The sequence below is a fragment of the Pectinophora gossypiella genome, chromosome 3, assembly GCF_024362695.1.
Source record: "Pectinophora gossypiella chromosome 3, ilPecGoss1.1, whole genome shotgun sequence".
In the NCBI taxonomy this organism is placed as follows: Eukaryota; Metazoa; Arthropoda; class Insecta; order Lepidoptera; family Gelechiidae; genus Pectinophora; species Pectinophora gossypiella.
In genome coordinates, this window is record NC_065406.1 from 8,189,566 (window position 1) to 8,202,888 (window position 13,323).

Below are 13,323 nucleotides of genomic sequence, written 5' to 3' on the forward strand. Positions count from 1 at the left end.
ATTTTGTCCAATAACAATGAGCGAGTGACAGAAAACATAACCTAAAAACGATCCAATTAGAAATGTAAATAAAACTTTACTAAGAATTTTAATCTAACTATAGAAATGAGAATCAATAACAATTTTATTTATTTAGTTAAATGTGGTAATAGAAATATCTCTATCATTTCACAAAAACAAACGATTCGACGGCATCACCATGGAATACCTTTTGTGGATTTATTCAAGAGAACAACTGGTAAGATTCTTTGATCTTAAATCCTAAATTACAATTTCTGGAACTGAAGACAATATACATCTTGGTTTTTGGGTAAAGTGCCTGCACACTTTTGATATCCACTTACGGTCCAGATTTCCAAACACAACAATAACTTAATGGGGTTTGAATTTTAAAAGGACTTTTTTCCAGTCATACCTACCTATTACAACTTTTTAAATTGTAGTTTTAATGCACTTATTTATTCTATGAGCTATTTATATATAGTTGCCTGTAATAATTATGTATTATTATTGTAAACATTTCCAGGGCAAACAGTATCAGAGAATTATTTACAAAACTTAAAAAAGAAGCACCCCTTATTATACACCCTGAGCCACGACCGCCTTCAATGCACCTTACAAATCCTGAAGAAGTTTGACATCACCACTGAGGATGCCTGCTATGATCCACATGTGTTCACCATGAACCCTATCACTATGGACAACTATGGAGAAATACTTAAGGAATGTGGCTTTGTTAAAATTATGCCAAAGCATATTATAAGGTACCAAAATTTTTGTTAGTATACTATTGTTCCCATTTGTTGTTGTATTGTTTTGTTGTTGTGGCCGTTGGTTCCGGGTATCAGCTGCAAAAAACACCTCCACCAACAGAGTGGTGGAGTATGCTACATGCCCCCTTCGACTGAATGAGGGGAGACCTAAATCCAGCAGTGGACATATGGGCTGTTTATATTATGTGCTATTCTTTTAAAAGCTTAGAATAATAATATATAATCCAATTCCAGATATCATACTCTAGTAAAATCAAGAACAATAGCTTGGCTAAAGAAAGAAAGTTTACTGAGAGAAGATTTAAACTTGGAACAAGTCTTATATGGGTACTTCTCAGAATGGCCATCAGAAAACAAGACCATGGAGAATTTTCCAGATTCCAGTACTAACATATGTATGTGAGAATTCTTGCATTTTTAATACCCATCTTGATCCTCAAACTTAGCAGTGGCCAACTGCTTTTACAAAAGCCTAGTTTGTGTTCCTATTAATTTGTTCACATATCACATCCAGACTTCTGATACATTAAACATATCCTTATCATACTTTTACTAGTAAATACATAGTTTTTTTATAGTAAATAGTTTTTATTTTATAGTTTTTATTTGCGTCTATTACAGTGACAATACGCATGAGTGTCCTGCAGAAGTACCTTAACTGGAAGTTGGGAGTCACAGCTGACGAATTTGCAAAATACTGTCGTAACTACCTTCCGCTGAAACATAAGCCAATGTCAGATATCCAAGAAACTTTAGACATAGCCCAGAATGATATAAAATTCGACCTGGCCAACATAAGAAGAAATGGCTTCATTATATCATCTGATCCAATAAATACCAAGTTTATTCTACAAAATGTTGAATCTATTGCATCTGTGGATATTCGGGAGGCAATCAGAATAGAGCCGGCAATATTGAAGAACAATTACCATGCTTTGCTGGAGATTAAAAGTTTGTTAAAGGTAGCTTTGCAATTTTTTATTATTTCTACCATGAAAACTACTCCTTTCCCCACACAAGTCAGTAATTTGCTATTCTACTCATATAATTTGTATTATTTATATTCCTAACCATGATGATTCTTTTATTATGGAAAATGTTAATGAAGTGGTAATTTTTTGTACAAGTATGATATTTTTAAATTCCTACATCTTGGAGCAATAAATTGAAGTACTTATTAGCATTAATTTCATCTCATTTCTTAGAAAACTTAATAATATTTCTGTTCTATAGGAACATGGTATATCAGAGGAGGCTCAAAGAAGAGGTTTCAAAGTTTACTGCATGCGCCCCGAAACAGTGAAGGAACGCTTAGACGAACTAAAAAGCTTAAAGGAATATCAAGTTCTGCAGACCAATCCTAGGGTAAAGTAATTTTACGATAAAGAATAAAAGAAATAACCAAGGGACGATAGCTACCTAATATTACAAATGCTATTTAGGTATTGTCTATCTGGCATAGTATGTTAGTGGTTTTCTGATGGTTTGAGCAATCGCCTTCAGGACCCCGATACCGACCCCGCCGGCGTGGCCGACGATTTCCCTCAATCAGCGCTTATCGCTATCGACCCACTAGGGTCGATTAATTCTTCCAAACATTTTTCCTCTCAGACGACGCCCTGAGCCGAGGTTCGCGCCCAACTGGGCACCCTCAGGCCTCCCCATTTGTCCGGCCAAGTAGTTAATGCCATCTGCGGCAAATCTACAATAAGTCACGTCCAAAAAAAAAGAGCAATCGCCTTTAGTGGTTTTCCGGTAGGTTAGTTACTACACCACAATTAGCGGATTCGTTAAAATACAGTTGGCCACACTGTTCGCGATATTGTTGTGTTATTAATTTTCAATTTGCAAATGATTAGATTATACAAAAATTACAGAAGTATAAAGCACTATGTATAATTCGGGAGAAAATACAAATCCCAACTTATGTGTATTTATCTCTTTGGTAATCAGTCACATTTCCCTCGGCGAACATTTTGTTATACAACAAAGTAGTCGAAATAATACTTGCTTTCTGTCTGTCCCGAGATTATATATAGTTTTCCAAACCTCGAGGAATTTGTAAACGGTTTTACCTTATTTTCTAGTTACAAATATTATGTTGTTTTTTTTTTTTTCAGGTACTGTCAATGGTGGTTCATAAAAGAAAGATGATGAATCGTCTGGAGAAGATTCAAGCAGCCAAAAAGCAATGTTACAGTCTCAATCATCTAGTCGCATCCAGCAAGGTTTTCAATAAGTAAGTGAGGGAATTACACAGGGTGTTAGTGACATCGTAACGAATACTCAGGGGGATGATTCAGACCATGATTCTGAGTTAATATCAAGTGGAATTTTTCGTCGCAAAATTCATGGTTTTTTTTTAGTTTTTTAAAATTATTTTCAATTCTATACTTTTGCGATGGAAAATTCCACTTGATATTATCTTAGAATAATCAGCTGAATCATCCCCCTCAGTATTCGTTACGATGTCACTTACACCCCACACAAGTACATACGGTAGCCATACAAGTAGGTATGGTTGTTAGTGACACCGTAACGAATACTGAGGGGGATGGTTCAGACCATGATTCTGAGTTGATATCAAGTGGAATTTTCAGTCTTAATATTCATGATTTTTTTTGTGTTTTTTTAAATTATTTTCAGTTCCATACTTTTGCGACGGAAAATTCCACTTGATATCATCTCAAAATCATGGCCTCAATCACCCCTCAAAGTTTTCGTTACGATGTCACTAACACCCTGTATTCATTCACTTCTGATTTAACAGTGAAAAATTTAAAACTTACACTAAAAGTGATATACTGATCATGTAAAAAATGCACCTTTTTCTGAATAAATATTTTTATTATTTATTATTAGGTAAGTGGACCCTGTGAAAAACGGGATAACGCTAGGGAGATGATGATTAATGCAAACATTGCCATTATTAAATTAGCTTTTGGCATTATTTTTGTCTAAATATTTATTTAAATATATTCAAAAATTCTGTATTTTTTCAGCTATATCAGCAACTTTGGAAATAAAATATGCGGCCGAGATCTGGCAATACTGATAAGTACTTCTCTTTCAATAAAATCAACCAATCAATCACTGACGGAATCTGAAATGAAGAAACAAGTACTCAAACAGCTGAGGAGACACAAATTCTGGCTTCACTCTGCGTTGCACGTGACCGATGAAACCATACGGTTCTTAAAAAAACTATTTAATGATGAAGTTATTCTCAAGAACTGTCAACTGCTGCTCTATCCTGTGTAAGTATGTCTGTTCAGCTTCCGTAACACGCAGCCCGCATATCGCGCGCGACTGGATAAATAAGCCAATAGAATCGGTTTTTGATTGGACGCTTGCCGGCATGGCCCAATACACGTATATACAGGCAGCATGCCCTGGTATGTATACCCTATTTAACGCAAGACATAGATATAGCGTGAAAGAAACGAGAGATAAGTCTCTTTCGCGCTAAAAGTATACAGCTTAGTGCAAAAGAGATGAAAGATATGACACTAATCATTCTGCGTTAAATAAAGGTATAAGACGCCGCTTCAGCCGCCTACATAAAGCTTAATCGTAAAATTCATTGCCATAGAACTCCTTACCGACTTTCACGGATTTTTGCCCGGTTAAGGGTAATTGGCTCGCCCCCTATTATGTATGGGACTTAAACTTATCCGGCGAAGAGTGGGTGTGATACTATACACCTCTGTCTACCCCATTAGCAAATACAGGCGTGATGCTATGTATAGTATACTTATATTTTATATGTGGGTAACCGGCAGTTTGCAATTAACCGTGGTTCGTGTTAGATGTGCGTGTTATTTATCTTCTCCCGCCTTCATTCAGGGTCTCATTCGCCTTATATCACTGTTATGTTTTAATACTTCATTTAGGTCATCAAACAATTACACAATACACAATTAAAAGGAGTTCGTCAACCTGCATCGACCACCACAGATTACAAAGTAGCACGATACTGACTACTGTTTATATTTCAGCTCAGAAATAGAAAACTATATCGACTTACTACTGAAAAGGCGGCACGGGGTAAATAACAACTCTACCAAGGACGTTCAATTGGAGCCCAATTACGTTAACTTGGACTATTCGGCGTTGAACGACGAACAGATTCTAAGCCTGGTGTTGTACGAGATTGAAAAGAAGTACCACTTCAGTGGCGACGGTATCTGGGCGAGACAGGATGGGGTGAAGATTGACGTGCAAGCCAGCTGAGGATGCAAAAATGATAAGAAATACCAGTCAACAGGGTATGTGATCAAAAGATCATTCAGTATCGTGGCTGTAGATTTTTGTTTGGTCGATATTTTGAACTGGGGAGTTAAAAAGGCCACACCGAAGCAATTCATCTAAAAAAGCTATATTGCAATTTGACACTTGCGCATATAAAAGTAAGTGCGCAATGCAAAAAAAGTCAAATAGCAATATTGCTCTTTAGGTGAATTGCTTTGATGTGGCCTTTTTAACCCCTCAGTACAATATACGTACGTCCGTATGTACCATCCGAATCTTCAGATAAGATTGAACGGTCCGTGTAAACTTATTCGTTTGAACATGTTTGTGTATTCTTAAATTTTTGGTAACTAGATTGACGTCTATATATGTATATACGACGCCTTAACAGTATCGTAACATTAAGATGGCTGCTAAGTGATATGTTGACGCAAAAATGTATTTATTCTGTAAATAAAACACCAAAATAAGCACATTCGTAATATTAATCAATATCCCACCATTTATAAAATATCCAGCTTAATCTATAAAACTCTAAATCTAAATATAAGTATGTATTGCTTTTTAAAACTTAACATACAAAAATTTCATAAAATTTAACTAATTATAATTACCTAAGCAAAACAAATATCATGCAATAAAATTAAATATAAAAAAAATGCTTGTAAATCTTACAAAAAGACCCTGCTATTCAAATAATTTCGCTTCATACCTGTGTTATTGTGACCTATTTTATACTCTATGTACATATTGAATAGCTTTCTCAATCGTTTATAAACTATCTATCTTTGGTTGCTAGCTTTGGCACTGTCTCCACTAAATACAGTTGAGTATAGACAATCTGTGTTCATAGGAGATCATGTATTGTCCTTATAAAAAGTGTATGGTTATCATCAAACATAGATTTCTGTAACTTAGGTATATAGACATGAAAATCTAACATGATGTCATGCAAATATCAATAAATTATTCTTTATTGTAAAAAAGTTATTAAAAATATAATTTTCCTTTTGCAGAAACTCTCAAAATCGTATTATACTGAAACTGTAATTTTCGGGCACAAAAAATATATTTATTAAAACGTATATAATACAATACTGAGAAATTAATTAATACAAATATAATTCCTAGAATTATTTACATTCATACACTTGAGAAAGATTTCTCGTAGCAGGACATGCATTCGAAAATTAAATATGTACTCGCTTACACTATGTTTACATATCTGTATGTAAATAATAATTCGTTTATAGTTGGCACAAATCATTCACATGTTTTATCAACAACAACTACGCTTCACCATTTTTCATTCTTATTGGAGTACAATAACAATCAAAACTGATCAAGCATTAAGAAAGTTGGTAAGTATTACAAAAAATATAAACTTAAAATTAATTGAAACTGAAAATATTTTATATTAACATTACTTATTATCTCACGTATTATTATTAGCAGAAATATCTGTTATTTATTTTAAAGGTCTATTCTACTTTTTTGTTATTCCTATATACGCCAGGTCCTCTTAATCTAGTTACTCTAACCGGCACCAACAGGCCGTAATATAGTTATAAGAACATAAACTCTAAAATAATATTCAAATTATATAAATCTAATTGACAATAGGCACTGTCTTTATAAGGCACGAGGAATGCACGAGAAGTGAAGGTCTTGCAAACGTTACTTACATTATGTACCTCTACCACTCTACGTTAATTCTGGGCTACATGAGCGAAATATAAACACGTTTAGTATAAATACAATCAAGCACAATTGCGGATATATTTTTCAAACATACTACGCACACGTATATAAATATTTACATTTTATTGCGGTTTCGTATAAAACAGAGTTTATAGAGCTACGAATCTAATATTTTGGTAATTTCTTGAAGTCATTGCAATAATACTCCTTTTCGAAATTATTCATAATTAGGATAGTTTCGAAAAGGAGTATTTCAATTCAAAAAAGGGGGCAGGGTTGTGTAGGGTTGTCCAGGGCTGGGCTCCATCTTCACGACGACGGGAGGGTTGAGGTCGCCGGGGCCGGCGGCGGGGTGGCGCTCCAGCTCGTAGTGCTTGTCGTGCGGCACCAGCGCGCACTTGTCGTAGTCGTCGGGAGCGGCGTAGCGCGGCGGTTCCTCCTGCAGCGCGCACGACGAGAACTTGTCCTCGTGCTCATGCGTACGGTACTCGAGCTTGTCGTCGTGCGCGTGCGCCTCCAGCTGTGGCGAGTGCGCCGCCATCATCGGGTAGTCGCGCACGCCCAGCGGCGGCGGGCTGCCCTCGCCGTACTCGTACGAATGCCGCGGAGCAAACATCTGCCCGTCGTGGCCGTTCAATACTGTTGTATACGAATACGCCGGCTGAGTGTTGAACGCTGGGTACCCGCTACTGCTGGACGACAGGAGATGGTGCGAGGACAGCTCGTAAGAATGTTGGTAGGACCAGGAGTCGGCCGGTGCGGGCAGTCCGTTCTGGGGGAAAGCGGGCAGATTGCCGCCGATGCCGGAGAAGCCCCCACCGAGAGTGGTCGAGCTCGGTGAACTGGATCCGATGTAGCCGGTCTTCCTTGGAGGTTCGCGTTTGCGCCATTTCGCTCTTCTGTTTTGGAACCACACCTGTAAATAAAAATATTAATTATATTTTCAACACGCAGTGGTCTGCTCCAAACTCCCTCCAGTTGATTGAAGGGAGGCCTGTGCCCAGCATTGGGACTTATATAGGCTATCTATGTTAAGTTGTATACTACATTTTCGCTAATATTTGTATATCTAACCGTGTATCGACTAATGTGTATGGATTACCTGTACTCGTGATTCAGACAGGTTGAGCTTGAGCGCAAGTTCTTCTCGCGCGAACACGTCAGGGTATGGTGCTCGTTCAAACGCACGCTCCAATTCTTCCAACTGATATGCTGTGAATGTTGTTCTGGGAACAAAAATTTAGTTCTTGAATTAATTGACCTAATTAGAGACTTCAGCAAACTTAGATCACTAAGTCATCTCGCAGTAATTATTTTAAGAATGCTTGGCATCGAACAGGTAAGGGTTCTACTAAACAGTCGAAATTTTCTCCGCCCACTATAAAACATTTAATTCTCGATTACATATTCCCAAACAAATTATTGTTATCAACTAGTTCGTCTATCTGCCATCTGACGCGTGCAATATGGCTGCGGGACCACGCGCAGAAATTGATTGAGCGTGAAACGAAATTCACCCCCGTTGCGCGTGCCCACTTGTAATTGCCTGCCAATTGACTGCAATATACCGCCGCTCCATTAATTGTTCTACCACCTATTCATTGTCCATCATTATGTTTATTGTTTTTGTCTAGTCATTCTGTGAGCCGGTGTCTTTCGCTATTAACCAGTTATAGACCGTTACCGTTATCCGTGATAGAAACGGTTACGCGTACCTATTTGATGGATTTAATAAAAAAAAATAGGATGAGTTTAACACAAGGATAGTTTATTTCCTTGTGTGATATAATAAGACCCGTATTGTATTAAGCAACGTCTAAATAAAATCGTTAAAAAAGTTTTTTTTTTAATCTAATCATTTCTTAATCTTAAAAAAATAATGACCCCGACTACGCTCGCGATAAGTACATCCCTAATTTCACTAGCATTCTTTCGTGCTTCGTTTGTCGCGTTCAAACATTAGGGGTATGCCGAGATGGTGTTGCAACGATATAGTTGAGGGTCCTCAGTTCTGATGATACCAGCGATAAGGCAATTGGCTCCCTGCGGCCATACGGGTAATTAATCTCAAACACGAATATGACGCCGCCTCTCCGTTTATAAGGCGCCTGCATAAAGTATTTTATTGCCCTTTCCAGGAACCACCATTTGCTTTATGTCTGTGTGAATAGCGTATAGGATTTTGTTGGAAAATAGAGTCAGACTTTCGCGGAATCGAGAAATACATAGATTAATCATGACACATAAAAGTATGTAATTATTTATCTAGTGTAAAACCTCGTAGTTTCTAAAGTAGAGTCAACGCCATGTGCAGTTAAGGTTCATTATAAACTAAGTACCCACACCTCAAAGAGATTTCTGTTAGCGTGATATGTGGTGAGCCGTATCGCCTGAAAAATGCGTTTCAGAGGTAGGCGACTGCGATCTAATCTGTATTAGTTGATTGGCTGGTTTTCCCTTCGCGGGTTGAAAGGTCAGGCAGGCAATCGCTTCTAGTGGCTTCTATAAACAACCGGACCTGTCAAATCTTCAGGTTAGGTAAGCGGACCCTGTGGAAACGGACTAACGCTAGGGAGGTGATATAATGCCATTATTCAATAAACAAATCAATTTATGTATTTAGGTATATACTAAAATTCCACTACAAAAAATGCGAAAAAACAACAAGTATAATTTCATAAAACATACCAAAACAAACCCTTATGCGACCATCTGTTAACAACGCGTTTTAAAAATCATCGAATTAGCTATGCAAATATGATATGGGGTGCGCAAGAGTGGAGGAACGCGGCGCGTGGGGTGCGCAGTGCCCACCTGTGAGCACTGAGTGACGTCGCGTGCCTACTACCCTATCAAATGTGTATGGTGATAAATTGTACACTTATACATATTGATACCCTTTTAGAGCATCTTTAAAAAAAGATAATAAAACTATTCAAAGTATTTCGAAGTGACGTTACAGATACTGATAGCTTATTGTTAGATATAATAAAGAGAACACTTAGGCAATGCAGGTGAATAACGTTTTAAAAATTGAATTGCTTTCGTTCTTCTTCTTCTATCGTACGTGTGGGTTGTAAGGTGGAGTACCAACCTCATTAACCCTGGTGTCAGGGTTACTATTGAGCCGCCAAAGGCCCCTAACATGGCTCATATAACGACTACTTACTTACATCAGTAAGTAGTAACCGGGACCAACGAAGCACGGATCATCTTACTTTCGGACAATCTGGTAATCAGCCAGTAATGTCCTAACCAAAAAAGCGGTCAACCACTGGACCACGGAAGTCGTTGCTTTTGTATACTAATGTTTTTTACGTTTTACATAGGTACATTACTGATGCTTAGATCATGCAAATACCTACAAATGCATGGAACTTTATATTTGTGTTAAGCATTCTAAAAAAAACTATAGGGGTGCGCACTCGCCACCTGTGATCATGGTCGCGTGCTATACTCCTATTGAAATGTCTATAGATACGTTATAGTGTTATGAATAATGTAAATATCGATGCATTATAAAATATGCAAAATATGTTATGTTAAATAGATATTAAATCATTATGAGCTTTCGCGTAGGTCTTCGGCGCAAATATAACGGTAGGTAAGGTATAAGTCGATATTTGAAGACATATAAACATCCAAAGTAACATTATTGTCATAAATAAATAATTATACACAAATAAAACATTACAGTATAAAATTTTAGGTATTTAGTTGTTTTTTTACTAACGTAAAAGTAACATGGATTTCAAATCATGATACCTATTATATACCTAAGTACATAAATATTCTAAATATAAATTAGTAGTAGAAAATCTACTAATAAAAGAACTGTAAAATATAATTTCTAAAAATGTATATCACTTTTCGACGACAATGAAAGGCGTAAAAGTTTCTTGCTACGACTTTATCGGTAACGTCTTCGTAGCATCCGCGTAGCGTAGGCCTACGACGACACGCAATATTATTGTCATTTTTGCTTTACTTTCCTAATTTCCTTATAATCACATAGTTATTGTGTATTTGGTATTAGTTTTAAATGGAATCTGGTATAAAATATGAAATAATTCACTACTTGACAGTTACTCGTAGGCAGTAGGTTTATGCTACGCGCTACGATGTAGTGGGGCGGAATAAAAAGTACCTAACCTTCGTCCGTAAACATTCTTCACTTAAGATAACTTAGAAAAGTAGATATTTGTGATTAGAGTTTCTAATATCCTGAAGCTGTCGTCAGTCATTTTTAACAATTTTAATTTATTTCTGAAAGTTTCTGGTAACTAACGCAAAGCGCCAATTTCAAGACACTGCATACTCGACTTTTATAAAGTAACAACGTGGTATGAACTAACCTGGTCTTCTTCTTCTTGATGCCGTTGTTGTCGTTCTTCTTCTTGTCGCTCTTCTTGGTGGTGGTGGTGGGTGGCGGTGGAGGCGCGTGGTCGGGTGGCAGCAGCAGCGGCTCGTCCTTCCGCTTGTCGGGCGGCGGCGGCGGTGGCGGCGGCGCGTACGCCAGCTCCTCGCGGTAGTGCAGCTCGCCGCCGGCGCCCACCACCACCTGGACGTGGCGCTCCTTGCCGAACTCCCCGAACATGTGCTCCTCGAACGGCTGCTCCATGCCGCCGCCTCCGCCCGGCTCGAAGGCGCCCTCGTAGCGCGGCTCGCACACGTACATGTAGTCGGCGGCGGGCGCGTGCGGGCCCGCTACCTCCGCGGCCACCTCGCTCGGCTCCGTCGTCGCCGCTGCCAGCTCCGCTCACTCAGACCCACCGCACTATACACCGGCTATATTAAATAATAAGACTTCATTTAGTCGAGCCCTCGGGATCGATGAACGCCGCCGTTCGTATCGCTGTGTCCGTCCCGGTTAAATGGCTTTAATCAACTTTAACGAACTAACCGAATTTGCTCTACGGTTGGTCAATTTATATTATCATAATACAGCTCGCAACGTCGGATTCGAGCCAATGAGTGGTGCGGCGATGACTGCCGGGAGAAGCGAGTGAAGCGCTATTCTGGTCTGTATGTCGTGATGTAAAGTGGGAGAATACGTCGCACTAGGCGGGCGCTTGTGTCGGCGACGGCGGAGCGGCCCGCAGCCAATGGGTGGTGTCCGGGCGCCACTCCCCCCGGCGCGGCGGGACACGCGCCCGCGCGGCTCCCTCGCAGCGCACCATGCGGGATTCCCACAAATTCACCCGATATTTTGTTTGTTTCGATGGTATTGTGGACCCCAAACGCCCACATCATTACTTTGAAAATCCAAAGCGCTCCATTGTAAATCCGTATCGACACCACTCGTTGTCCATTTTATATGATTTATAGCCGTGGGAATTTAAGGATTTGCGATTACTACTCAATAGTACCTGATGAAATTAAAAAGTCTTGGTATGTCTACAAGATTTACCTTCGCGGACCTATTCGCCAATTTACGGAAATCTGCGCTGTTAAATGGGAAATATCAAACATTTTGTTTAAAATAGACAATAAGTACACCGAATCGAAACAGTTTAGCAGACCTAATAAGTATTATCTTATTCAAAAATGCATCTTTTTGGAAATTGAAAAAGTATAATGTAGAAGTTGTGAGGTGGAGCAGCGAGGCGCGGCGCGCCACGAGCCGCAGGCGGCGGGCCGGGCGCGCTGCGGCCGCGCACTGCTGCGCCGATACCGAACCACGGTTAATTATTAATTAACAGTTATTGCCTCGGATTATTAATAAAACATTCGCCCTCACTATTGGCACTTAGATTAGCGCTGAGGGAGTAATGGCGCATTTCAACAATTTCGGTTGTTATTTAATTGAAGTCAATTTAGATGATCAGAGTCTATTTAGGTTGGTGCTGGCGCTCGCCAGCGGGATCTCTGCTTCATTGGGCTTATTGGTGACTTTCAGACAGCACGAATTGCACTCTCTGATGCACTTCTCGGCGCATTTGCAGTTTGTGCAGTATGGAAATGTATGTTGTGGTGAAATTGTACGTTGCAGCGAAGTGTTGTATTTTTGGTTAATGTAGCTTCTGTGAAATAGGTGCGTGCTGCGTAGTAGGTGGCAATAGTGTTTAGGTGTGGAAGTGACGAAAGGACCGCTTATAAAATGTAGTGAAGTGCAATGAAGTGTTGAGCGTGTGGTGAGAAGCTCTGCGTGAAGCCAGCCGTGGCGCAACTCGCGCGCCGACCTAGCCGATGCCGGCGTCGCCTCAATACATCAATTTTAATATTGCCTAAGAACTTTAATACCCAATTGTCTTATTGACTGATTGATGTCAGAACCCAAGGTATGTCGAATTGTACATTACATTATCAAACAGCGAATCACGGAAGTGCAATACCATGAAATTGCATATATATCTAAAGCACCACAAGTGGAAGAGTACATACGTCTGTGATTTGCTATTTGATGATTTAAAAATGTTGGTAGTAGGTACTTCAAAGTTTATAAGGTTTATAAATATACATATATTTATACATACTTCCAATATAGTAGCCCCGTGACGCAACTAAACCGTAGTCGAATTTACGTATAGAGAGGTCTTATATAATAACTAGCATGCTCTTTACAAAGCAATGTTTTCTTTTGCCAAGAAATAAACTT

General features: G+C 39.0%; 2 protein-coding genes across 2 annotated transcripts; one reads left to right on the top strand and one right to left on the bottom strand.

The window, feature by feature from the left end:
- The first annotated feature begins 25 nt into the window (after positions 1-25).
- Positions 26-5,499, top strand: LOC126381827 (transcription termination factor 5, mitochondrial-like). The gene is made up of 8 exons (XM_050031325.1): positions 26-238; positions 527-764; positions 1,008-1,168; positions 1,395-1,735; positions 2,007-2,138; positions 2,894-3,012; positions 3,776-4,030; positions 4,772-5,499. Exons 1-8 carry the CDS (start codon positions 106-108, stop codon positions 5,004-5,006), a joined length of 1,614 nt encoding a protein of 537 aa, XP_049887282.1. The 5' UTR covers positions 26-105; the 3' UTR covers positions 5,007-5,499.
- A 3-nt stretch (positions 5,500-5,502) lies between these two features.
- Positions 5,503-12,378, bottom strand: LOC126381838 (retinal homeobox protein Rx2-like). Its single transcript, XM_050031348.1, has 3 exons — positions 11,081-12,378; positions 7,828-7,951; positions 5,503-7,641 (listed from the first exon to the last, which is right to left on the bottom strand). The coding sequence occupies exons 1-3, from the start codon at positions 11,401-11,403 to the stop codon at positions 6,979-6,981; spliced, it is 1,110 nt and encodes a 369-aa protein (XP_049887305.1). The 5' UTR covers positions 11,404-12,378; the 3' UTR covers positions 5,503-6,978.
- Between the last annotated feature and the right edge of the window lie 945 nt (positions 12,379-13,323).